The sequence below is a fragment of the Peromyscus californicus genome, unplaced genomic scaffold (assembly GCF_007827085.1).
Source record: "Peromyscus californicus insignis strain IS unplaced genomic scaffold, ASM782708v3 Scaffold_19__1_contigs__length_69161282, whole genome shotgun sequence".
Lineage (NCBI taxonomy): Eukaryota > Metazoa > Chordata > Mammalia > Rodentia > Cricetidae > Peromyscus > Peromyscus californicus.
The window spans coordinates 63,435,071-63,461,501 of NW_026294491.1; the positions used below are offsets into that span (position 1 = coordinate 63,435,071).

The following is a 26,431-nucleotide window of genomic DNA, read 5'->3' on the forward strand; positions in this document are numbered from 1 at the left end:
GCTGACACGCCCTTTTTAAAATTATTTATTTATTTTTTTGCCAACTGTCCACCCATTCCTAAGCGACCACTGGGACACACTCCCCCCCTCAGCCCAAATGCGCAAGCGCTCCTCTTCTCAAGTCGGGGTCGGCATCTTGGTACGCATGCCTGAGCGGCGGCGGGAGACTATACAGTTTACCGCCGGAAATTCTGAAGCCTTCACCATAGAGAGCGGGCTCGGCTTGGTAGCTAGAGAGGCTCACTTCCGCTCCGTTAAGGGGTGGGGGCCGCCATCTTGGGTGCGTGCAATTAAAGGCCTTGGCGGCATTGGTTCCGCGTCGGGGCTCTTCTGTTGCTCCCCACCTACCAGGCTTCCGTCTCTTCCCTGCGTGGAGGAGGGCCTGCTGACGGCCGATTCCTTTGCAGGTGAAGGATGACTCCCGCACAAACCCTCCTACGGGATCCCAGGACTGACCCTCCTTAGGGTAGGAGGAGAGACTGGGAAGCTTGTTTAGACTTTCCTTCCTGCACCTGTAGGAGAGATGGTGATCTTTCCCGGAGAGGCTGTCCTCTCCGCCTGCACTCAGCACACCTCAGTTCGATGCACTCTGATTGCAGCTCATTGGGACTGTTCAGAGTCCCTCCTATTTTCTTCTAAGCCCCATCCTCTGGGAAAATACCAGCCTATTCTAAACTCTATCCCGCTAGGAGAAGGTTTGAAGTAAGGAGGTGTGTCTTGGGACTGCCTTTGCTTCCGCTCCTGGAAAGCTGTTTTGTGCTGCCTCTTAAAGGCTGAGTGAACTCACATTAAGAGAAAAGTAGAGGAGGTGGGGGAAACTAAGTGGGTTGTCACGGTGATCCGAACGTGCTGTGTTCAGGCTGCGTGAGCGTTTTTACCTGCTTTTCCTTTTCATTAGCAGAAGAAACTTAAATTCTGGAAATAGCGACTCAGTATCATGGCCGGCTGCCTTAATGAAGATCCAGAAGGAAGTCGAGTGCGTGACAACTATTAAATTTATCGGTGAAGTGAAATTCAGAATAATTGAGGTCAAAAACATAAACACTTTCTAATTAAACCAATAATTGGATTTTCGCAGCACCCCCCTCCCAGTTTGTTTCTCTAGCTGGTTTACTTAGGAAAGGCTAATACAATCCTAGGCAGAGATCATCCATCACTTTCCTTTTCCAGATAACTTTAATATATGGTGGTTAATTCTGTAAGATGGGAAGGTTTGGCTTTAATTCAGAGTGGCAGTGGAGAAGCAGGGAAGAGGCGCGCGGGGGGGGGGGGGGGGGGGGGGGGCTCTGTTGAAGCTCTGAAAGGAGTAATCCTTTTCTGTTTTTAACACGCTTTTTCTTTCCGTTTGCGCATTTTAGATCACTTATGTGAAAGGAGATCTTTTCGCATGTTCCAAAACAGACTCTCTAGCCCATTGTATCAGTGAGGATTGTCGAATGGGTGCTGGCATAGCTGTTCTCTTCAAGAAGAAATTTGGAGGGGTGCAGGAACTGTTAAATCAACGTGAGTTTTCAGAGTAGCCTATTTCATCCTGGCTGAAGCATGGTTTGGTCTCCTAGTACACTCTATTTACATGTGTATTCAAAGAGATCTCTAGTGCTTTTAACTTTTCAGTTTTTGGTTGTTTTTTTTTTTTGTTTTTGTTTTTGTTTTTTAATTTCCTCACAAGAACAGCCTCTAGTTTGGATCTTTACCATACCAAATCAGAGTTTTTACAAAAGTTTTCAATCTCTTCCTCTTTTGTGTGTGTGTGTATAAGTTCATGGTGTGCAGATACGTATGTGGAGGCCAGAGGTTGACACTGTCTGTCTTTGAGCTTGCCCATTTAGCTCCATTAGCTGGCCATCAGGGCCCTGGCACCCTCCTATCTCCATTTTTCCAGTTTGGGGTGCACAGTGTGTACCCTGACGTACAGGTTTTATGTGCAAAAAACTAGGGATCAAACTCAGATTCCCATGTTTGTGCAGTAAACACTTTATTGATCAGTTCATCTCCCAAACTCTCAAAAATTTTCTTCCAAAATTATTTCACTTCCCTCAAACCTTTGGTTAACTGAAGGCCTATCAAGTTCCTTAGGCCCATTATGCTTGGAGGTCAAGATCCTGTACTAAATACTGTTCTGTTTGTTCTTTCTTTGAAACAGAGTCTCATTGTGTAGCCTGGACTGGCCTGGCACTTCCTAAGCTGGTCTTGAACTCTGAGCAGTCTTCTTGGCTCAGTCTCCTGAATGCTGACGTTACAGGCATGAGCCACTGCACCAGGCTTTTTCAACTTATTCTTCAGAGAGTAGTTTGTACTGGAAGTGGTACCAGACACCGTTAATCTCATTGGTCAAAATACAGAGAGGGGTGGATCACTGAGTTCAAGGCCAGCTTGGTCTAGATACTTAGACCAATGGAGAGTAGTTTGGAAACTGCTTCTCTACAGACCTCTCCACCACTCTATCAATGACTTTAAATCAGAACTGTGCATTACAGTACATCTGGAGCTTCTGAAATAATTTCTCAGACCACATTTCAGACCCATCCCTCTTCAGAACAGCTACTTCTCCAGACTTCTAAGATAATAACTAAGACCTTAAGCATTGTTTCTCATAGCTGGGCAGGTGGCTCTCTGTGAGTTTGAGGCCAGCCTGGTCTACAAAGCAAGTTCCAGGACAACCTGGGCTGTTACACAGAGAAGCCCCAGGCATGGGGGGGGATGTTCCTCATAATGTTTAATACAACACTGAAAGGTCATCATTGGGATGGGGACATGGTTTAGTCTTGTAAAGTGTTTGCTGAGCGAGCATGAGAATGTGAGCTCCGTCCCCAGAACCCCTGTGTTTTGTTTCGTTTTCTTTTTAAAAGCTAAGTACAGACATACTTGCTTCTCCTTGGGGAGGTGGAGGTAGGTGGATCTCTGGTGCTCACTGGCTAGTCAGTAGCTGATTCAGGGAACTCCAGTTTTAGTGAGAGACCCTGTCTCAAAAAAAGGAGGAAAAAAAGAAAAAGGAATTAAAATATAAGGTGATGTGAGGTGGGGTGGGGGGATGCTGGAGACATGGCTCAGTGATTTTTGAAGAAGACATGAATTTGATTCTTTACCTCCACATTGACTATCTCACAATTGCCTGTAACTCTGCTTCCAAAGAATCTGATGTCTCTGGCCTCCACAGGCACACGCACACACACACACCTTGTTAAACGTGTTTGACAGATTTTGAATAGTGGCACATTCTAAGACAATTTCCAGACAGTTAGCATTAGTGTTTTTAAGTGGGCAGGTGACAGTGCATTTGAAATTGGGATAGGTACACACAGGTCTATAAAAATTTTTCTTACCGTAAGTGTGGAGATGGGTGTTTTGGTTTTCTTTTTCCTTTTTACTATTAAGTAACTGTTTTCTTAGAAAAGAAGTCTGGAGAAGTGGCTGTTCTGAAGAGAGATGGACGATATATATATTACTTGGTAAGATGGGGCCAAATCTTTATACCGTATGGATTGGCAAATTCCCTTCGTTGATCACGATGATGCTCCATCCTTCACAGCAAAGGATGCCAGACAGCTTCCAATTTGACACCAGGGGAGCTGGCTGCTTGGAGCACTGAGTTAGGCGTATCAGACTGGGCCACAGTTCCATGGTGAGACGCTGTGCTGTCCACTACAGGCCTGTGATCCAAGAGTGGTGGACCTTAGGGAGACCCACTACCCTTTCTTAGTCACAGTGAAAGGAAACCTGGTCTCAAGAGATCTCCCTGAGGGAGTCTAATAATCTTCCCTGTCAAATGCAGAGCCACAGAATGCTCTGATCCTTTCCTGCCTGCTATGAGAATGTGGGATTCTTTACCTTCCACACCATCTTTGGCCCCAGAAGAGGTGTGGCTTCTTTACAACCAACCAGTTGGGTGATTTAGAGCCAAGCCACTACAAACCTTTTCTAGCCAGCAAACAGTGCGGAGATAATGCTAAGCTGTGGGAGCTGTCCTAAAAGCCGAGAATGATGTTCTGTTAGCAGAATTGCCTCTTGCTGCTTCATTTAGGGAAACAGAAGCAGGGGAGCATGATTTCTAAATGAACAGAAGGGGGCTGCTTGGGCAGTGTGGGCACCTTGGCACAAGTGTGCCACTTATCTGGCACAGAATTCACCACCTTGCTTAAGCATGGCAATAGGCACAGCTTTCCTGTGCCGTGTGGTTTTCCTTGTTACACATCGGAGTCTGTTTCTCAGTTATTAGTGGCTTTTCCTGTGGCTGTGGGACATTGTCGTCCCTGCTGAAAGTGCTCATTCTTTCCATTTCAGGGTGTAGAGGAATCGGGGGCTTCCTCATTGGCTCCCTGTCTGGGAGGTGGGGCTAATGAGAGTTTGAATCCTTCCTTTTGTGTTCAGATCACAAAGAGACGGGCTTCACATAAGCCGACTTACGAGAACCTGCGCAAGAGTTTAGAGGCCATGAAGTCCCACTGTTTGAAGAATGGAGTCACTGACCTCTCCATGCCCAGGCAAGGAAATCCAGGGTCCTGACGAAGATCAAATTGATTGATTGGTTGAATCTCTAACTTCCAGGCCAAGCCAAGAGTGTAGATGTAAAGGTAGACATATCCCTGCTCCTCAGAGCTCCCTACCAACTGGCTCTGAGGCCGTAGGATAGCTGTTTTCTAGCTTAAGTTGAGTGAATCAGAGTATGTAATGGAAGGCACACACCTGCCTCAGCTCCTCTGGGGAGTGCCCTTGGTGTTCAGACACATCTGTTGAGTTCTTGAGTGGTGTTGGAAGCAGTGGAGTCCCAGAACGGAGGCAGCAGCCACAGCTCCTTGCACGCTGCTGCCGATCTCCTCCAGTTGAGTCTGTGCCAGGGACGTTGTCAGTGATCTCTGCGTTTATGCTGCTCGCCTACTTGTCCTTCCATGGGGAGCAGTCAGGACTTGTCCCTGCTGTCCCTTTGAGGACTTAAATGACATTGGGTGTTCTGTGACCCTTTGCTTCCTCAGGAACTGGTCTCTCAGCCAAAAAGCTTTAGTTCCTGTCTCCTCACGCCTTATATACCTTTCTCTGTCCAGCCATCACTTCCTTCCTAGTGCTGGGATTGATGGTGTGTATGCTTCCCAAATACCGGGATTAAAGGTGTGAGATTTCAAGTGCTGGGAATAAAGGTGTGTGACTCCCAAGTACTGGGATTAAAGGTGTGTGCCACCACTGCCTGGCTCTGTTTTCTCTCCTAGACTGAGTCAGTCTCATGTAGTCCAGGGTGGCTTTGAACTCACAGATCCAGACGGATCTCTGCCTCCGAGTGCTAGGATTAAAGGTGTGTGCCACCACTGCCTGGCCTCTATGTTTAATCTAGTGGCTTGTTCTGTTCTCTGTTCTTCAGGCAAATTTACTAGGGCACACAATATATCACCACATTTTCCCTTCTCTTTTTATTACCCTAGTAGTTTTCAGTCAGTGCTAACCAAGTTTAAGTGACTTTGGGTGTGACCACAACATCAATTCTTTTTCTTTTTTTTCTTAAATGTACATTGGTGTTTTGCCTGCATGTATGTCTTTGTGAGGGTGTTGGATCCCCTGGAACTGGAGTTACAGACAGTTGTGAGCTGCCATGTGGGTGCTCTTAACTGCTGAGCCATCTCTCCAGCCCATCATCCCTTCTTTAGTATACTCATGGCTTATGTATCAGAAACTTTTTTTAAAAATCGCTATTTTTGAAGTTCATTGTCTTGCTATCATGTGAAATTGGGATTTTAAGTGTCCCCTTTATCCCTAGGGTTGTTGAGGATCAGTGTCATATTAAAAGAAAAGTGTCAGATGGTAGAGCTTTACAGGTTGACCAGTAGGCTGTGACGATCTCATTTTGGCCACAGCCCACATTTCTGGACATTCCATTTTTTGCTTCCTTTTGCAAAGGTCCTCTTCTCCCTTGCATCCTCTTTAGCATTCCATTATTGTAAGTGTGTTTTAAACGTATGTGTATTTTCCCATCCACTGAAAGAGGGTAACTGGACTAGTGGCCTCGTGTCAAAGAATGAAATCATTAGAAAGTAATAAGAATTGCCGGTGGTGGTGGTGGTGGTGGTGGTGGCGGCGGCGGCGGCGGTGGCGCACACCTTTAATCCCAGCACTCGGGAGGCAGAGCCAGGTGGATCTCTGTGAGTTCGAGGCCAGCCTGGGCTACCAAGTGAGTCCCAGGAAAGGCGCAAAGCTACACAGAGAAACCCTGTCTCAAAAAAAAAAATCAAAAAAAAAAAAAAGTAATAAGAAATTGGCAAGTGAAGAAATATGGTGGACACCTAAGAACTGTCTTGAGTGGCTTCCCACTGAGACTGGACTGTCGATTCTTCATTGTGGCTGCCTGTAGGTGTGCGCCCCGAGGACTGGGCCTTGCATAGAGCCTAAAGGAAGGGGAAGGAGGAACAGCCTCCCAAGTACTTTTAGGTTTTGTTTATCCACACTTGATCATAACCAAAGACCGGGAAATGATGAGATCTTTTCTTCTGTTTTCAGGATTGGATGTGGTCTGGATCGTCTGCAGTGGGAAAATGTGTCTGCGATTATTGAAGAGGTGTTTGAGGCAACGGACATCAAAATCACGGTGTATACACTCTGAACAGAGGAACATTTGGATGACTCACGGTCTTTGTGTCCTTTCTACTTGGCTGTAGGACTGAGCACCTGTAGGACCTCAGAATGGGCAGGGGACAGTGTGTGAGGGATCTGTGTCACAGGCCAGATGTGGCTTTCTGTACTCCAAGACTGGAGGGTGCTGGGCCCACGCAGTGTGGCAGGAAACCAGCTTAGTAAGCCCACCGGGTGGGCCTGTTTTGCTCATCCACTACTGGGTTTGTTTGGCTGGCCACTAGGTGGCAGCGTTGATTCTAAAGCTCTTGCTTGCTTTTAAAGAGAAATTACGGGAGAGGTAAACTTGCGATTCTTTGGCGTCTTTTGTATCTGTGCACCTGGTGCCAGTCTGATGTCATCAAAATCATCCTAGGAAAGGATTATGGTTGTTTTGTGGTAGTTACACGTGTAGGTTTCTGCTGTCACCAAGGGGTTTGTGGGGACGGGAGTGGAACAATAAACCTTTCTGTTGGGGTCACTCAGGTTTGGGCACATGCGCGTCTTTGTTCTGGATCTTGGGGACAGGATAAACCTGTGACTTAATTTTGAAGATCCAGGGTTCACTGGGAAGAGCATCAAGGTAAGAGGCAAGTGCGGACAGGAATGGGTCCACCTGATTAGAAGGCGGGGGGGCCGTGGATTTAGTCGGGAGGCTGACGAAGTAACTGAAGACTCAGTGGCGAGGAGGGTCCAGGTTTGTTCGTGTCTCTCCCTCCCTGGAAGATGGTAAGGTGCAGCTAACTGGATCTTGAGAGCACTGCGGTCGTCATTGGCTCCTCTTCAGAAGCTCAGGACACACCTGTCTGTGTAGGGAGAGTGCCTGCGCGTTGTGAGTTCCTGGGGAGACTAGGACCCTCCCACCTAGGTGGTGGAACTGAAAGGCTGCACACTGTGAGTGCTGGTTGCTCAGGATGTGTGGTGTTCCAGGCGTAAAAAAACAACTAAGTTTTACAAAAGGCTTGTGGGAGCACCGGGAAGGCACTGGCGACCGATCCCTGGCCACCAATCTTGGTACTTTCTCCCAGGAGGCAGCAGCAGCTCGGAAAGTGTTTCACTTTTCTATCTGGGGACAGACGAGTTCTACATGTTGCTGTGGGGGGAGTTCATTATAAACTTAGACCAAAGCTTTTATTGGAACCTTCTCGGGTCTTTAACACTGTAGGGAGAAATGTCTTAATTTCATGAAGTAGATGAGATCAGGGTGATGGGCAGAAGATGATCTTATTTCACTGTGGTTAATCTTTCCTTCCTTTCTCTACAGACTCAATCTGTAGCCCTTCATCTTAGGCTGCCCCTCTAGCAAACTACACCTCCAGCCCCTACGGAAACATCTTAATACTTAGTCAAATCGGTAGCTCTCAAGGACTCCTTTGCTTTTAGGGGGATTATAGTTAATAGTTAATTTTTGTCAGGGAGCCTGATTATCAGTGACATCCTGGGCCTTGGTGGGGATGTTATCAAGTGCCTTGGGGTCAAATTCCGGTGATTCATCACCCATGAAACCTGAGGGAAGGAAACAGCCTGACAACAGACTGAGTACAACCTTCTTGGAAACCTAGATGGATCTGACTGACACCCAGGCGTGTAAGCGTGACTTCACCTCTGCAGAGCACTCCACAAACCTTTTGGGAAATGATACTTGCCACCTTCTGGTCATGGTCTTTCACGTGCTGCTTTTTGGAATCTCACAGTGTGAGTGAACATTGACTTGGTTCTTTGGACCCTCTCTAGTGAGAAGGAAATTGCTTATTGCTTGGCCGTTGAGGTGTGGATATCCCATAAAATTCCACGAGCCTTGTGACCCCCACCATATTATCTTCAGAGGAAAGGAAAAGCTACCGTTTACAAAGAATCCCAGGAGAAAGTGTTTAATTTTCCTTAGTGCTGGGGATGGAGTGAGGGCCTTGCACACGCTGGGGACGTACCCTGCTGGCAAACTAGAGTTCCTCCTGGAAGAAGTCCATGTGTGTGTCATCGCACGCAGATGGAGGTGAGAGGACCAATCATGGCGGTCTTCACCTTCCACCTGGTTTGAATCCCAGTCTCCTGGTTGCCACTGGGTATACCAGGCTGGCTAGCACACCTCCAGGGATTCTCCATCTCTTGTCATGTGCTACTGCACACTGCTTTACATGGGTTCTCAGGATTTGAACCTTTGTTGCCATTTCCCCAGCCCTCAGGAGAAAATAAGTGAATGTTGGGGTCATGGTGAGAAGTCAGCCTTGGAGAGCTAGTTTCCTCATTGTCAAGACCTGACTTTACCACCCCAATGTCACAGCTTGGTTCTTAGCCTACAATATCCCTGTGCCCAGTATCCACGCACTGTCCATGGGAACGTTCCACTGCCCAACTTTCTTAAAAGAACAGGCCACAAAAACCACACTATTTCCTTTATTAATGATGCTATTTTGCCTTTAAAAAAACAAACACCAACAACCCAGCCCAACTCAAAACACTTTCCTTGATGTTTCAAAGGTCTGTGCCTTGAATCTGAGGATCTTTGTCTCAGGCAGCACCCCGGGTAGGCAGGAAGAGCCTCCACCCCAGGTGCCCACATACAGCTGCCTTTCTTCCCTTCAATTTCTCCCAATAGCCACATTACAAAAGGCATGACGGTGTGACGGCCTGGGTGCGCCGAGTTCTCGGAGGGAGGGCCTTGTCCAGTACAATTGGTTGGTGTCAAATGTCCAACTCCAGGTATTGGTTGGTGTCAAACGTCCAACTCCAGGTATAATTGGGAAGACCAGCCTGTCCCGAGTGCCATCCATGTCACTGCTTCTCCGGGTGGCAGCGGGCAGACCTTCATGGAAAACAAAGCGTGTTACCGAGAGCCTTGCTGACCCGACAGCCAGCCCTCTAAGATAACCGAGGCTTCTTTTACCTTTCCAAAAGAGACCCCGGCTGTTAACTCCAGGGCCTCCTGTGTGGTGGGAATCTCCAGCTCCAGGGGTGGGGGTGGGGGGACCCAGGGCCCCTCAAGACCACACCTACAGGGTATTTAAGGTCCATCCATAGACCTTCCATATGGTTTCTCTTCCCCTGAGGTCTCCTGGGGATGCTTTGCTCATTCAATCTGGACTTTTAATTCAGCTTGAATTGGTATATTGCATTGGTGGGGTTACCCACTACCAGGAATGATTTTTCAAAACACTCATCACTGTGGTTCCTGCCTGAGCTAGGGTTGGGATGTTTCCTTCTTTGCTTTGGTATGGTTACAACAGTCCCAGGGGAGATCTGCTCGGAGTCTGTTCTCTTAAGTTAAATATATGGTCCAAAGATTGGACTTGGCTTGGCTTGAGATGGGGTTCCACTGTGTAGCTTTGTCTGGCCTAGAATGTACTATGCAGACCAGGCTAGTCTCAAACTCGGAAAGCTGTTTACCTCTGCCTCCTGCGTGCTGGTCTGCTAGTCTTAAAGCAGAAGATGAAATGAGACATATTTATTTACTGGATGCTTCTTAGTGAACTTTAAGAAGGGCTGCTCTTTAGGGCATTTAGACTCTGCCATAGCTTTTTTGTTGCCTTTGACCTTCCCCTCAGGAGCTGGGAAGACTCACAGATATGCACAGGGAAGTCTGCTGATGCAGTCAAGAATACTGGTGTATCTGTCTACACAAGGAGTAATCGTCTTTTTAAATTACATTTATTTGTGTGTATGGGTGCATGCATGTTTGGAGGTTGAAGAATAGCTTTTGGGAGTCAGTTCTCTCTACTATGTGGGTCCCATGGATTGAACTCAGGTCTTCAGGATCGGTGGCAATCACCTTCACTCGGTGAGCCATCTCGCTGGCCCAGAGAATTTTAAAATAAGCTGACTTAGACATGCACTTCCCCTCATGCTCGATTATTTATTGAGTACCAGTTAAAACGCTCCATGATCCCAGATTAAAACTTTTTAATCATCTGTGAAATTCATAATTTAATGAAAAAAAAATCCCTGAAGACTTTCTAGTAGTTTGGGAGCTGGCAGAAGTGGCCTGTGAGTCTTCCCAGGGCTGCCAAGATAGCTCAGGTTAGGCTCCCGCCACCAGGCCTGCCACTGAATTCCCAGCCCCGAACCCACATGGTGGAAGCAAAGCCCCAACTCTGGCAGGCTGTCCTCTGACTGCCACATGTGTGCCACGACACGTGCCCCTTCCCCCCCACAAATAAGTAAAAATTAAATGTAATTTTATAAAGTGGCATTTGGGGGGGGGGGATGTTTTTGTTGTTGCTGTTTTGGGGATCGAGTAAGTAGTAGCCCAGCCTGGCCTATGAACTCTGCATTCTCCTCAGTCCACCTCTTGGTTCTGGGAACACACGCATAGAATAATAATACTTAGATTATTTTTGTTATTGTTGTTGTTATTGTCAGTGGCACTGAGAATTAAATCCAGTATGTATGCATGCTAGGCAAGCATTTCACAACCAAACAGCACAAATCTTTGGACTTTGTAAGCATTCTCTACCACTGAACTACAATCGCCACCCCAAACTCTTGGGGTTTTTCCTTGGGGTTTTTGACTCTTGTTTTGAGACAAGGTCTCTTTAGGTAGCTTAGGCTAGCCTGAGAATTGTTATAGCCCAAGACAGCCTCTAACTCATGATCCGCTTGCCTCTGCCTTTGGAGTGCTGGGATTGTAGGCACATGCCACAATATTCCTCTCTCCCATGAAGACTGCTCAGGGTTAAAGTTACGCCAGTGGTCACCATTATGCTGGCTAGACAGTTACAGCAGGGCTACCTATACTAATAAAAATCTTTAAGAAATTGTAGGCAAGTTCTGTATTTCCAGGCGTCACCCTTGATATCTGTCTTTACTGCTGTCCTGACCCAGTGTCCTGTGTTATTTTATGGTGGGAATCTACCTCATGACTGCCCACAAAGTCTCTGTCCTTTTGCTAAAAAGAATAGACTGAAAATGTGTTGGCTAGGACAGGAAGATGCAGCCTGAGGATGTCTGGGCACCCCACATGTTTGCCTAATAGCAAACACCTGCCAACACGCAGCTCCGGAACATTGAGATTTCCAGAACGTGCCTGTGAAGCAGCGTCTTCTCTTAAGGGTATTAGGAGAGAGAAATATCAAACGTAAATTGAATGATCTTCATGGACACATGCTGCGTCCATGTTTTATGAATACAGCAGTCGTTCCAGAATTAAACTCGGGTAGGAGTGCAGTGAAGAGCCTTCACCAACACTAGATTTTGACCACCAACTCCGGCCTTGGAAAGGGGTTCAGTCACAGCAGTTCCATGGAAGCAAAGTAGATCAGACCAAATTCAAAGGATAGTGAAGGATCTTTTACCCTCTTTCCTGAGGATAATTGGCCTGTTTCTGTGAGAGTCTAATTTACCCTCAGCAAGAGGCCAAATTGGCCTTAATTGTGTCCTAATTATTTGCCTAAACAGCTCATCTTTATTTCCAGTTTCCTATCACCTCTTGACATCTGGAGGAGGCTACTTCTGAGCTGCTAGTTGAGTTACAAGCATCTCTTAACCCTTTAGACATTCTGGTATAAACTAGCTCGCTACTCTCTCCTGATAGCATTTGACTCTCCATGAGTTAGTTCCCTGGGTGATTCTCAGTAAGAATGCCCTGGCCTTAGGCATCCACCCAGCAACCACTGAGCAACTCAAAGAACAGCCCTCTGAAAGTGGGAGAGCAGATCTGGGTAAAATCAGAAGATGAATGCAAGCCTGGAGAGATGGCTCAGAGCTTAAGAGCTCTGGGTGCTCTTCCAGAGGACCTGGCTTTGATTCCCAACACCACAGGGTGCCTCACAAGTGCCAGTAACTCCAGTCCCATGGGATCTAATGCCCTCTTCTGGCCTCCTTGGGTACCAAGTATGCACATGGTACACGAACACACACACACAAGCAAAATACCTATATCCATAAAAATGTTTTAAAAGAATAAAACTTCAAAAAAAAAAAAGAAAGAAAGAAAGGAAAAAAAGATGACAAAAGAAAAAAGCAAGAAATTGCCCCAAGAATGAAAATTCTGCATTACAGAAAAACAGAGGTTGTGAATTTAGGAATAGGGATCTAGAAAGTATCTACAGTGAGAACTTGGAGTCCCAGGAAGTGGAGTTATGGGTGGTTGTAAACCACCACGTGGATGTTCAGAGTCAAACCTGGGCCGTCTGTGAGAATAACCAGTGCTCGTAACCAACCACTGAGCCATTTCTCCAGCCCTTATTTTTTAATATATATTTGTGTATGTCTGTGTGAGTATGAGCAAGTGCATTCTAGTGTCCGGAGTGCAGAAGAAGGTGTTAGGTCCCCTGGAGCTGGAGTCACAGGCAGTTTTGAGCCATCCAAGTGGGTGCTGGGAACCAACTTTACAAGCGCCCAGTGCTCTTAAGGGCTGAGCCATCTCTCCAACCCCAAGGCGTGGATTTAGGTGGATCCAGGGGAAAGGGAATGAAACAATGTTCTAGAATGTTTCTACAACCAATTAATACAGAGGAGTGCACCCCCTTCAAATTGTGTTTCTTCCTACGTGACCTCAAGTCTTCTACCCAAGTAAACACAGATGGCACCAGGGCACCGGGAAAACTCACAGAAGGCTGCGCTCTGCTGCCTACTTCAGGATATCTGCCAGCTTCTCCTCATAATATAGGAAGTTCTCCTGAATGTCCTCCCAGGGCTCAAAGGCCTTGGATTCACCCTCTTCTTGCTCCACAAAATTCTGCCAGATGTACTCGAAGTCCTGGGGTTTCATGATGCGCAGTTTGCAGCCGGCCTCCTTCAGCTTCTTCAGAGCGGCCTGGACCTCTGGCTCCTCCCACATGAAGAGCCGGCCCACCAGGATGAGCAGGCGCAGGTTCTTGGTCTTGCTGAGCGTTTTGAGAATTCGGTCAGCGCAGGCTGCACAGGGGCTGGAGGACACATACCAGGTGACACTGTACTTCAGGGCCGGGTCGCAGGCCGGCAGGATGGTGTTAAAGAAAGCCTCCTCAGCATGGGCACCTGCATGCTCATCCTCCAGGTAGCCCCGGGACGCCTGCACTTGGCCTCCCTTGCTCTGTGCTTCCACCACATAGCAGAGGAAGGTCTTATTCCGCCCGGAACTGTATTCCACGTTCCGGAACTGAAATTTAAAGAAGTTGACAGGCAGCCGCTCCCTGTAAGTCAAGGAGACAAGGCAGGGAAGAAGGGAATGATGAGTCCTTGTTTCTTGGACCTAGATCGGGCAGCTCTCCAAGACCCATTCATTCCTACTGAAAATGGGCCTTGCCTATGCTAATATTCACACACACACACACACACACACACACACACACACACACACACACACACACGTGTGTGTATATATATATGTACACGGAGGGGGCGCACAGAGGTCAGGACTGCTTACTACTCTTCGAGGAGACTTGAGTTTGGTTTGGTTCCCAGTATCAATATTCAGCAACTCATAACCACCTGTAACTCTAGTTCCAAGAGCTCTGACACCCTCTTCTGGCTTCCAAAGTCACCAGCACACATTCAGTGACATACACATCAATATAAAAATACTCACCCCTTAGAAACAACAAAGGTCTTTTTATGTAGCCCTGGCTGTCCTGGAACTAATATAGACCAGGCTGACCTCGAACTCACAGAGATCTACCTGCCTCTGCCTCCCAAGTGCTGGGATTAAAGGGATAAGACACCACTGCCTGGCATGAGAATAGTAATTTAACGAGGTAGTAGGTTGTGGAATGTCTCATGAGGAAGCAAGACAAAGATTTTATGGAGTGTTCCATACCTTCATTTCTACTTTGTAGCTCGCATAGATTGCATTTTGGTCACGGAGTGGCCTATATCTCATAACACGGTGTTCTATTGGCTGTTTTTTTATTGAAAGGGGTGTCAAATGATCAGGGGCTAAGAATTATCTGTGAGACAAGTCTACCCACGTGTACCACAGGGTAGGTAAGCTTGGGTGTAGTATTGGATCATTTGGCCCTTGGCCTCCACATGGCTGCCATCTAATAACAGCTAGGATGCAGACGGGAGAGATTTAATAAACAGTCGAGAATGCTAGAACACTGGAAACGTGGACGGGAGAGGACACGGAGTGTGATGGTTAGTTTGTCAGTTCGACTGGATTTAGAACCACCCGGGAGACACATCTCTGGGAATGTCTGTGAGGGTGTTTCCCAGGAGATTTACCCTGGAAGGGAAGAGCTAACCCGAATTTTAGGTCCCAAACCGTGGGCTCAGGCCTCAGATTGGAGAGAAAGTGAGCAGGCCAGCGTCAGTGCTTCCGGCTCCCTAACTGGATGCCATGTGACCAGCTGCCTCACTCATGCCTCTTCTGCTTGGAAGGACATCTCCTCACTCTGTGAACCCCAAGAGACTCCTCTCCGGTTGCCTCTTGTCAGGCATTTGGTTACAGCAATGAGGAGAGTCTTGGGATGACAAATGGAGGGTCGTGAAAGTTAAACCTTGATTTAGGAGGCAGTACAAATGTTTTCGAGTTCTGGAGGACAAGCGTGGCATCCAGGGAAGACCTGGTGATGCCAGGCTGGTGCAGTACAGCTGGGCACGGCCTGCAGTTCAAAGAGCCCTCTAGATGTCTTTGGCAGTGGACTTGGTGCGTGGAAGATTTAAAGGGAGAGTTATATCAGGCAGAAAATGGAATAGGAGTAGCTGGGCATTTTAAAGAACAGCGTGGCATTGATAAGGAGAGAAGGCATCAGAGTTGACAGTGGTGTTCTTTAAAAATGACATATGTATAAACCTTTATTTATATTTATTTATTTGTGGGGAGGAGGCACTTGTGCCACATCGTGTGTGTGGAGGTCAGAGGACAACTTGTGAGCGAAGTTTCTTTCCTTCCACCCCGCGGGTTCAGAGGATCGAGGTTAGGTCATCAGGATTGACAGCAAGCATCTTGACCTGCTGAGCCACCTTGTGGGTCTCAAAGATTGTTTTTAGTTTTCTTGTTTGTGAGTGTTTTCCTAAAATGTAGACCCGTATAGGTTTGGAGGCCAATGAAAATGAGTTTTCAAAGTCAGGAGTGGAAAGTGCTAGCCAGAGAGCCCGCTTTCCTTGTTATAACGGTCACAGGGGCTGGGGTGGGGATCTCTCTTGCCTAGCATGAGAGACCCCCAGCGCCACAGAATAAATGTGTAATCTCTGCACCTGCTGCAGGACATGCCCCACTAACTCACCGGGGGCCCGTCTCTCCTCCTTACCTTTCCCCAGAAAGGTCAGCAGACTCCAGGGCTACAGAGGAGTCCCTAGTGTCCCAGACCTTGGCTGCTTAAGCAGCCGATTGGAAGAGCCAGGAAGCCCCAGTGACTTACCTCCTCCTGGCCTCGTCACAGAACGTCTCCACCCATGTTCCCATGTCTCCTGCTGGCAAATCAAGTTTCCAATATGGAGATGGATCTGTCGGAGGACCCAGCCCCAGGATTCCTTCAGGGCTATATTTGGCTCTCTAAGCACCTCCATCCCTAGCTGGAAGTGTTTATTATTTACTTAACATTTCAGCAGGAGCAATCACCTGCTGTTTTTCCTTTCCTCTTTCAAACCCTGATGGAACACTCCCCATTGCATAGTTTCATTCACCCCCCAAACCACCCTCCGGCTGGCTCTACCTGTTCCTCAGGGGTCCCCTTTCTTCCTGAAAGAGATTCCTGTTCCTGAGAAGACAGAACTCATGTTTTAGGTATTTAAAGACTTGTTAGACTCCTCACCCTCCCTAACAGGAGTCCAAGCCAGAGCCCAGAGTTGCCTTCTATGCTGGATTCTGGGGGAGGGTGGTGTTGGAAGTATTTATGGCTACGCTGTAGGCTTGGGGCTTTAAGCAGTAGCTGCCCCATGTGGTCCTTCAGGGTTTTGTTTTGTTTTGTTTTCCGTTGAACTCCCCTCATTCCCCCCACACACCCCATGCCTAAAGCGTTGCTCCTACTTTGTTCGGTGTGGTCTCACTAAAAGCAAGAACTGGGCCCAGTCAACAGTAGCAAGCTGGCTGAGTGGATGAGAACTGACTGCTTCTAGAAGCCCCTCCCACAGGAACTCTGACATTTACCCCCTCCTCTCCTTCTCCAAACATGAAGAGAGAACCCAGAAACCCTAAACCCATGGGAGAGGAAGAAAGGTCGCCTCTCTATAAATATCCTTTCTGACCCAGCCCTGCCAGCAGTCCCAGAGCCCACCCCGCCCCTCTCCCTGGCAGGGCCTCTGGGCTAGCTGCTTAAGGGAAGACCTGCCGCCTACACTCCCCTTGGCTTGGCTAGAGCCTGGGCTTGCCTGGTTCCTCTGGCTCCTCCGTGGGCCTCTTGGTCAGAAGGAGCAGAAAGGTCAAATAAGGTTCTTTGGGTCTCCTATGGACTACCTCAACCAGGAAAGAGCTGGCAGAGGCCTGGAATTATTGCAGAGAGCTGGATAACATGGCTATCCCAGGCAACTGTGGAAACACAGGATAAGCCACAGGGGAAGAAAGGAAGCAGGGACATCTAATTTCTCAGTTGTAAACCTTTTTCCTAGTCACACAGTATGGCTGAGTATTACTCTCAACCTTAGTAGATTTCACGGTTAAAGGAGGAGCGGACATTCTGTCTCTCTATGTGTACGTGTGTGATGTGTACATGTGTGCATGCGTGTTGGGAGGGCAGGCTGGAGAGTGATGACGGTGGCAGGTCTTGTTTCCCTGCACTTAGTCACTCGTCCTGGTGAAGACCCAGGAGTGTGACTCCAGTGCCCTCCTTAGGCACCACTCACACTGGGCATCGCCAGGAACAAACAGAGAAACACTGGCCCCTCATACCTATTCACAAAAGAGAGTTCCTCTGCCAAAGGAGGGAGAGCCAATGTGGGTGTGTGTAGTACGTGTTGTTTCTAAGGTGCATGCTTTAAACATTTGTGTTTCCCAAGCACAGATACACAATGAAGGGGGGCAGCAGTGGAGCCCCTAGAAGCTGGTCAGAGACGGAATATCTGCTACACAGTGGCCCACGCAGTGGGGCGTGCACTCAGGACAGACGGGATGTTGACTTACTTCAGTTCCCCTCACTGGACCTGTCTGTGAGCCCTTGTCAGAGGGGGAGCTGCTGCTTTTCTCAGACTCTCAGTGCCAATGCCAGGAGTGAGGGTTAGAGATCAGGTGCTCCCCCAGCCTGCTTGGAGCGACTCAGCGCCAGCAGTTAGGCCATCTTCATCACAGACTCCTCTCGTGCTCTCTCGCTCTTGCTCTCTCTCTCTCTGTCTCTCATGTACCCACTCTGAGACGGCCTTTCGATCCCCCAACCCCAATAAATCTCTTGCATGAGATCTGTTGTGTGGTGTGATCTTTGTGGCATACCTTGGCCTGGAGACCCACCAAGGTACTCCTGTCTTATAAATAGTGGGCCCAGTCAGGAAGAGGAGTATAGAGCAAGACAGAAGGTTCTAGAACTAAGGAGAAAAGGCTAGATTTGCAGGACTGATGAAGTTCCACCTAAGGCAAGCAGGAAACCAGTGCCTTCTCCATGGGACACTCAATCCACACAGCTTTGACCTCCCTGAAGGCCAGGGTGGCAGCTGATGGGCCATTTTCTGTTTCTAGTAGCCCACTCTTCAGCATGCTCCAGAGGCCAGGGTGGGGATTTGTGGCATAAAGAATAGTGTTGAGGGGGCTGGGCATGGCAGCGCATACCTTTAACCCCAGCACTGGTGAGACAGATGGGCAGATCTCTGTGCATTTGAAACCAGCCGAGTCAAGACCTGACTTTGAATCTCCAGAACCCAAGTAAAGAGCCAAATGTGGTGGTGCCCCTGTCTGTAGCCCTGGCAGAAGCCAGGGACAGAAGACTCCCTGGCAGCCCATGGGCCAGCTAGCTAGGCAGACAATGCAAAACGAGAGACCTTGCCTCAAACAAAGTGAAGGTGGGGATCATCCCTCAAGGGACTTCTCCTCTGACCTCCACATATACACCATGGTATGCATGCTCCCATACTCCTACACTCCCACAAATGTGTGCATACAAACATGTGCTTGCACACACACACACACACACACATACACACACACACACACACACGAATGGTGTTGAAGGCTCACTCCACAGACATACATGTGAGCAAAACATTCATACGTACACATACAGCAAGTAAACCTAGAAGACTGAGAAGACCATGGTTAAGAGAAAACTCATTGTGCCATTTATCTTCAGCCCACCATACCCTGTGACAGCAGGCTGTGCTTTCTACAGAAGCATATACAATTCCACACATAGAAGGGTGGTGCTAGGTAGATCCAGGATCACCAATGCAGAGATGGAAAGATGGGGATCGTGTTGTCCTAGAGCACCCCTGTGCTTTCTGCAAGGGCATACATGGAAAATTCTACATGCTGAGAACTGCAAGTCTCTTTATATTCTCTTCATTAGAAGCCCTCCCTCCAGCTCACTTCCTGTTACAGCGGCTGGCAGACAGCCTAACACACGGAAGTGCCCATTCATTAGTCCATTCATTTATCCTACAAATATTTATTGAGTACCAATTGAGAGCTAGAGATAAAGCAGTGAGAGAGAGAGAGAGAGTCCTTGCTTCCCTGCAGGACAGCTACTCTAATGGAAACAAGCGCTAAGTGCACAATTCACAGGTGGCAAATATTTGCGAATATGAAAGTCCTCAATATGCTTTGCTTGAGGTAGTTCTATGCTCTGGAGTCATAAGGTCCTGAGGTTCATGCCCTATGACTCTGACTAACCTTGAGCAAAGTCCCTCTGAGGTTTATTTTTTATATGCAAATGACTGAGTAATCCAACCTCCTAGATTTTGATCAATAGTAGATACATAATAAGGTATAGCTAGTATTGATGGATGATGCCTTCTCTAAGCCTCGAGTTATACCTTTCAAAGAGCCACCCTAAGCTTAGGCAAACCACAGAAAGAGAAACTTCTGGAACTGAGACAAATATAACCAGCTTTCTGAGAGAAAGAGGGAAAAAAATCCCCAAGTTGTAATGTGTAGTGATTTTTCTTTTTACATAATCATCAGTGTGTGTGTGTGTGTGTGTGTGTGTGTGTGTGTGTGTGTGTGTGTGTGTGTGTGGACACCAGTCTCTGCATGTCATGCCACCTGTTTGGAGTCCAGAGGACAATTTTGTGGAGTTGGTTCTTTCCTTCCACCTTTACGTGGGTTCTGGGACTCAAACTCAGGTTGCCAGGCTAGCAGGGCAAGCTCCTCTACCTGTTGAGCCATTTTGCAAGCCCAGCATTTGCTAATTTCTCTCATGTAAACCCTGCACTATGGAGATCTGAAAGAATGAGTGGAAATCACTGGATACAGGACGGGGAAGAGATGGGCAGAATCTTCTCTCCAGAAGGGAGGATCTGGCTTCAGCACACCCTATGGCTTTAGACCCTTTTCCAGAATCTTCTGCCATCTTTCTTGTCCTTGTGCTCAGGTCTGCTTTCCATCTATCTATCTGAAGCACCAACCCCATGTAAACAGAATCACCACAGACAAATCTCTCTCCTCGTGCCTCTACAAACCTTCCTTGCTTCAGACTGTTCTGATACGCGTTCTCTGCTCTTCTAGTTTCAGCCCAAATCTAAGGAGCATTTTAGAGCCATCCCCTGTGGAGTCAAGACTAGGGAAGGAGTGGCTTTGCTGGCCCTCTGGAAAGAGAAGGAGAGGCCAGCCATCTTTCCGGGTCCGGAGAAGACAAGGCCACACCTCTGGGCTATTTTAAGTATCTGTTTATCCCGAGAGGCCTAGAGGACAGATCACCACAGCTGTTGCCTGTGTCCAGGAAACACTCAGAGCTCCACCTCCATCCAGAAGTGCTCTCAGAGACCCAGAACCGTGCCCCTCTGTGCCCCTTTCTCTGAGCCTTGGGTCATGGAAAACCTGTAACTCTCATTGCCATGGGAGACCCGTGGACAAGACACTTGGCTGGGAGTCCAGAAGCCTGTCACTGCCTGGTTCTTTGGTTGTAGGTATATTGTTCAGTCTCTCTGAGTCTGTTTCTCCTCTCTCTCTGCATTATGAACAAGCATTCTCTTGACTGTGTTGTGAAGCCTTAGACAAATGTCAGTTACTTCCGAGACCTTCAGGCTCCACCGCCCTGGGACCCCAGTGCATGTTCAAGTCAACAGTCTAATTTTGTTGTTGGCTCACCTTGCCCCTGTACCTGGGAGATCAAGAGCTGCAGAGAGTGGAAGGCATGTGTGTAACCCAGGACAGCATGGTCCAGCATGCTCAGGTGTCAGTAAAAGGATCCTCTGCCATAGGCAAGCCACTGGAATTGAGGACTCTGCTGGCCTGTTTGCCCTAGGCTTTCCCTGTGTCTATATTAGTCCATGCCCAGCTGTTCCCTTAATCCTAGGATGAGAGCAGGATTAGCTGGGTGAGCAAGAGTGAATGGAAGTTCAGTGGCCACTCACGTCTCAGGAACCAAGCTACATTTCCCCTGGGCTCTCTTAGAAGTCAGAAAATATCTGAGCAGGAAGGGACATTAAGAATCAAGTCAGGTGAGCTTCCTCATGTTAGAAATAGGAAAATGGAGGCCACGCCTAGGGCATTGCACATCAAGCATAAGACAGCAAGTACAAACTGCTCTCCAGGTCTGCTTCTCCCCATGAGAACATCCATGACTTTGTCCCTCCTGAGACTTAGTGTGCCTCCACCCAGCCTTTGCACATTGCCGAGACTGCCATGAGAAGCCCCGTGCAGGGGGAAGCCTGCCGCCCGCCCCTTCTTACTCTCTGCCTTGACCTTAGCAGTGTCTTTCTCTCTAGGAATAGAGAGAGGTGAGGAGGAAGGCTGCTATTGTTCATTTCTGGAGATGAGACAATCTGGACAAGAGGGGACCCTGAACATGGCTTTCCCTTGGGGACCTGTAGACTGTTTGATCTGGGCACAGTTGTTCCAGGCTGTGTGGGGCTTGTGGGACAGCTCCTCTGTGTAGACGCTCCTAAAGTCTGCACTCCAGGAGATGATGGTCCACCAGGACCGTCTTTAGTATGCCATTCTCACACATTCCTTGGGAGTGGATCATATGCACAGGGGCTGGTGATACCCAGAACCTGCGGCAAGTCCAGATGGCCACCAGGGCTCTTCCTCTCTCCCTCTCCATAGCATCCATGCCACCATCCCTCCTGAAGCTTCCCTCAGTAAGGCATGATTCTGCCTTTGCACACGTCAGAAACTGCCATGATTCTGTGGGTCGCTTCCTCAGAGGCACTCCCCATTCCCATCTCCTACTGATTACAGAGTCTAACGTGTCACCTCAAGAAGCCAAGAGTAGCTGGACCTGGTGGTACATGCCTTTAATCCCAACACCGAAAAGGAAGGGGCAGGAGGATCTGTGTGAGTTCAAGGCCAGCCTGGTCTACAGAGTGAGATCCAGGTCAGCCAAAGTTACATGGTAAGACCCTGCCTAAAAAAAAAAATAAAATAAAATAAAAAGTCAAGAGGCATTTGCCGCCCTGAAGCCCCTGCTAGGATGTTGGGCACAGAGCTTGAGCCTGACCTTGGCCCTACTATTCCCCTCCTAACCTTCCGCAGCCTGCTCAGACCCCACACTCTCCCAGGCAGGAGACCCCAGCCCCCACACAAGGCTCACCCAGTGACGATCTCAAAGGGCGGCAGGTCGATGAGCTCCTTCAGCTTCTCAGGGTCTTCTAGGTTCTCCAGCTCTTCTCCATTCTGGGAGGCTGGCGCTGCAGCCTCAGCGACCTCTTCTTTCTGAGCCATGGAGGAACAGTGGCTGAGAAGTGGAGGAGTTGTGAAGCCAGCTGGGGCCTGGCGGCAGAGTCCCAAGCAGCTGTCAGCAGCTCAGCTTGGCTGGGGATGACAAGAAGAAGACCAGGCTTGGTGCTCTCGCCCTCAGCTGCAGGCTTTATAAGCAGGGCCCCCACCCCTCCCTGGAGCTGTCTCCCTCATCTTTTTTTTTTAACTGGATGACTGGCAGTGACAAGGATGGGGAATGGAAACTCTGGCCATGCTTCTTCCCCTATTTATCAGCAGGCAGACAGGAAGCTGGCAGGTGCGGAGGGCTGGGCCAACTCTTCCCCACCTCTCTCTCCCCTCTCACCCTGTGTTCTCAAGTGGCTCCTACCCAGACTCAAATGAGCTTTTGGGGAGAAGCCCTCACAGTGTTTTAAACAGGATGAGAGCCTGTGGTGGTGGAGGAAATTGTAGAGACCCCGGCCATTCCTGTTGGGAGGTCTTGGAGGGCACGAGATAGAAACCAATGGTTTGAAGTGAGAACATCTGTTGCTACTTCATGCTGCATATGCTTGTTGTGAGTCCTGGTTGCCACAGCAATTGACTGTTGGTCTTTTTTCTTTTAAAGATCTCTGTGTGTGTGTGTGTGTGTGTGTGTGTGTGTGTGTGTGTGTGTGTGTGTATGTGTGTGTGGGGGGAGGGGTGTCTGTGAGAGCATACGCTTTCCTGTGTGTATGATGGCCAGAAGAGGACACCAGGAATCTTCCTCTATTGCTCTCCACCTGTTTCTTTGAGGCAGGATACCTCCCTAAACCTATGCCTCACATTGTCTGAATTAGACTAGAAATCAGTAAGCCCCGTCATCCTCAGGTTTCTGCCCTGCTCCGAGCTGGGTTTACAGGTGTTTCAAGGCCACCCAGCTTTTTCTGTGGGTGCTGGGATCCAAACTCTGGTTTTCATGATTGAGGACCAAGTTCAATCATCTCTCTGGCTGCCAACCACTAATCCTACAGCCTTAGGGTGCTCAGTTTACCGAATTCCAAAGTTTCTAAATGGGCCTGCTAGCAAGTTTAGTGGCTTACCTGTAAAAGTGTATTTAAGACTCTCCATAGCCCTGGGAGGCAACATGTGCTCTTTCCGCACTAAACATGGGACACAGAGACTCACAAAAGGGTTAGGGTGCTTGCTTGAGGTTATATAGACCCAAAGTGGATGTGGTAGGATTAAAATCCCATTTAGTGCAAAGGGCAAATGTTCAGCCTTCATCCCCTGCATCAGGCCTGTGCTCATCTGACGAACGTGTGCTGAGCAGATGCTCTCTGTCAGGAACTGTTCTAGGCACAGAGGTGCAGAGCAGTCCAAAGAACGAAGCAAAGGAGAGTCCTGTTCTCAGGGGGCTTGCCGGTGTCAGCGGCCAGACTAGGAAGCTAAGTCAAATAAGTGATAGGTTTTGCTAAGTGCTGGGGAAAACAGGCAAGGATGGTTCCAACAATGACCAAGGGTGAGATTACATTTTAAAAAAATGTTTACTTTTTATTTGTTTGTCTATTTGTTTATTTTTTGAGACAGGGTCTTGCTATGTAGTCCAGGCTATCCCAGGACTCTGCTTGTAGATCAGGCTGGCCTCAAACTCAGAGATTCACCTGGCTCTGTCTCCCAAATGCTGGGGTTAAAAGCATGCACCACTGTGTCTGGCCTTTCTTCTTATTTATTTATTTATTCATTTGGTTTTTTTAAGACAGGGTTTCTCTGTGTAATAGTTGTGGCTGTCTTGGAATTTCCCATAGACTAGTCTGGCCCTGAACTCACAGAGATCCTCATGCCTCTGTCTACTAAGTGCTGGGATTAAAGGCATGCACCACCATGCTGGGCTTGGCCCTTATTTTTTATTTTTAATTGTGTGCTTGTGTGTATGTCTCTGTGTGTGTATATATGCATGTGAGGGCAGGTGCCTACAGAGGCCAGAAGGGGGCATCAGATACATTGGAGGTGAAGTTACAGGAAGTTATGACCTACCCATGTGGGTACTGGAAACTGAACTCAGGTCTTCTGCAAGAGTAATATGTGCTCTTAACCACTTAGCTACCTCTCCAGCTTAGATTAGATTTTAACAGGGAAGGACTTTGGAAAGAAACAGGGAGCGCTGGGAAGGAGACAAAGGAGGCATTCATATGCCTATCTAAAGGGAAAGTGTTCCCAGCAGAGGGAGAGGGCATAGGTGAGGAGGGAGTGAGAGGTGTGTGCAGGGGGATTTTTCGGGGTGGCTACAGAGGTTCTGAGATTTCCTACTATGTTTGAGGAAGTAGCAACAACACCTGAGTGGTTGGAGAGTCTTAGGAAGGAAGCCGGAGGGAGGACAGAATATTGCTGTGGGACGCCTTTCTGTATGCTGTGAATATACACTGTTCCCATTGGTTAGTAAATAAAGCTGTTTTGGCCTATGGCAAAAAAATCCATGTATGGCCAGGCAGGAAATCCAAGTAGAAATACAGAGAAAAGAATGGTGGAGTGAGAGAGACGTCAGCAGCCCCCCAAGAAGCAGCAAGATGTCAGCAGACTGGTAACGCCACAGCAACGTGGCAACTTATAGATGAATAGAACTGGGTTGAGTTATAAGAGATGGCTAGCAAGAAGCCTGAGCCATAGGCCATCCAGTTCATAATTAATATAAGCCTCTGAGTAATTATTTTATAAGAAGCTATGGGACCGCAGGTGGGAAAGATTTGTCCGGACCTCAGGGCTGGGCCAGACCAGAGAAAATTCCCACTACAGGATACGGAGGAGCTGTTATCACTGAGCTGGTAAGACACATATCCCACTTCTGTTTTAGCAGGATCAGTGTAGTGGTGCACACCCGTGAACCTAGCGTTTGGGAGAAGGAGGCAGAAAACCAGGAGTTCAAGGCCAGCATTGACTATGTACTGAATATGAGGCCAGTCTGGGCTATAAGAGACCCTTCTACAAGCTATAATATATCATATATGCTGTACTATACCATACAGTACTATATTATACTATACTATACCATACTGAGGGACCCATTAGAAGTTCAAACAAACCAGACAGAGAAAGAATTGAGCTAGAATGGCATTGGAGGACAGCTGGGCAGTGTAGAGGTCATGTGTTGAGTGCTTAGCAGGCCCCCCAAATTTCTATATTTGGGGTGATACAAATGCTCTAGAATTCTCAAGGAAATGAAAAAGTGGCCAAGACCACCTGCTGATTAAAATGAGGACCCTAAACATATTGGTTACAGGTAGGAGGCTGGGTACATAACTTGGTAGAGTGCTTGCTTAGCACGCTAAAGCCCTGAGTTCGATCCCCAGCACCAAACAAACCAGGCATCAATCCAGCACTGAGGAGGTATAGACAGGAGGACCACACCATCTTTGGCTATGTAGCAAGATTAAAGCCAGCCTTACCTACATGAGACTGATGTAAAAAAAAAAAAGTGTTCTAGGGAAGTGGTCTGGGGGTCAGACTAGAGAAGAGGAGTCAGGGAGGGTGGGGTGTGGGACTCCATTTCCAGAGAGTTCTGAGCTGCATAGTGCACCATTAGTATGGGTTCCGAGCATTTCTAGTCATAATGTCTCCCCGCTGTCCGGTGAGAGTTACTACAAATGCTACCTGAGGCCTTCTAGTTGGACAACAAAGTACATGTTTGTCCTTCTTATTAAACCGATGACTGGTAGTGTTTGTGTCCGGAGAGAAAAATATAAAATTTCTCAGGAGCCTCAAACACAGGATGTCAGAAAGTGCCCGGTCCACAACACAGTGTCAGCAACAGCTGATAAACAGTCAAGAGCATTTGTTATGACGTAAGCATACAGCGTCTAGATGCAAAGCATTTACTCCATTCTCCGACTGAATCAACAGTTAGTGAGAGCTCGTGTGTGCCAGGTGCCATAGTGAATATCACGACTGTAGAGATGAATATGCAGGGCTTGAGTCTGTAACATCTGGGGCATTAATCAGGCACTCCAGCATGCCTCGTCTCATTTAGTCCCACACGTGAATTATTGGGCTCACTTTGCAAGTTAAGGGGCTGAGTGCTTGGAAAGGGAAATTGATTTGTGTAAGCTCAACATGCGTTTGTGTTCAGGTCTTCTGAGCCTAGGTCCGGTCTCATTTCTAGGACTGCATCCAGGCACCTCTTACTCAACATCTCCAAAGTGCTGTACTCATGAGGCTGGGGGAGCCGGCTTG

The 26,431-nt window shown here is 48.0% G+C and overlaps 2 protein-coding genes across 8 annotated transcripts; one reads left to right on the top strand and one right to left on the bottom strand.

The window, feature by feature from the left end:
* The first annotated feature begins 25 nt into the window (after positions 1-25).
* Oard1 (O-acyl-ADP-ribose deacylase 1) lies at positions 26-7,076 on the top strand. Of its 7 annotated transcripts, none has more exons than XM_052745583.1 (6): positions 26-139; positions 899-976; positions 1,359-1,503; positions 3,391-3,449; positions 4,369-4,481; positions 6,481-7,076. In XM_052745583.1, exons 2-6 carry the CDS (start codon positions 938-940, stop codon positions 6,581-6,583), a joined length of 459 nt encoding a protein of 152 aa, XP_052601543.1. In that variant the 5' UTR covers positions 26-139; positions 899-937; the 3' UTR covers positions 6,584-7,076. The 7 variants fall into 7 exon arrangements, with proteins under 7 accessions (XP_052601543.1, XP_052601539.1, XP_052601540.1 ...); XM_052745579.1 differs by lacking the exon at positions 26-139 and adding an exon at positions 287-407; XM_052745580.1 differs by lacking the exon at positions 26-139 and adding an exon at positions 287-407 and having other exon boundaries at positions 902-976.
* A 110-nt stretch (positions 7,077-7,186) lies between these two features.
* Apobec2 (apolipoprotein B mRNA editing enzyme catalytic subunit 2) lies at positions 7,187-22,347 on the bottom strand. Its single transcript, XM_052745578.1, has 3 exons — positions 22,122-22,347; positions 13,137-13,700; positions 7,187-9,394 (listed from the first exon to the last, which is right to left on the bottom strand). The coding sequence occupies exons 1-2, from the start codon at positions 22,250-22,252 to the stop codon at positions 13,157-13,159; spliced, it is 675 nt and encodes a 224-aa protein (XP_052601538.1). The 5' UTR covers positions 22,253-22,347; the 3' UTR covers positions 7,187-9,394; positions 13,137-13,156.
* Positions 22,348-26,431: the final 4,084 nt, after the last annotated feature.

Bases quoted from the DNA above. Each gene is read 5' to 3' on its own strand.
- Oard1 (XM_052745583.1), top strand. From the start codon at position 938: ATGGCCGGCTGCCTTAATGAAGATCCAGAAGGAAGTCGA. The intron at 1,504-3,390 runs GTGAGTTTTCAG...CTGTTTTCTTAG, and splicing joins GCAGGAACTGTTAAATCAAC to AAAAGAAGTCTGGAGAAGTG. The intron at 3,450-4,368 runs GTAAGATGGGGC...TTTTGTGTTCAG, and splicing joins GACGATATATATATTACTTG to ATCACAAAGAGACGGGCTTC.
- Apobec2 (XM_052745578.1), bottom strand. From the start codon at position 22,252: ATGGCTCAGAAAGAAGAGGTCGCTGAGGCTGCAGCGCCAGCCTCCCAG. The intron at 13,701-22,121 runs GTGAGCCTTGTG...CTTGACTTACAG, and splicing joins CCCTTTGAGATCGTCACTGG to GGAGCGGCTGCCTGTCAACT.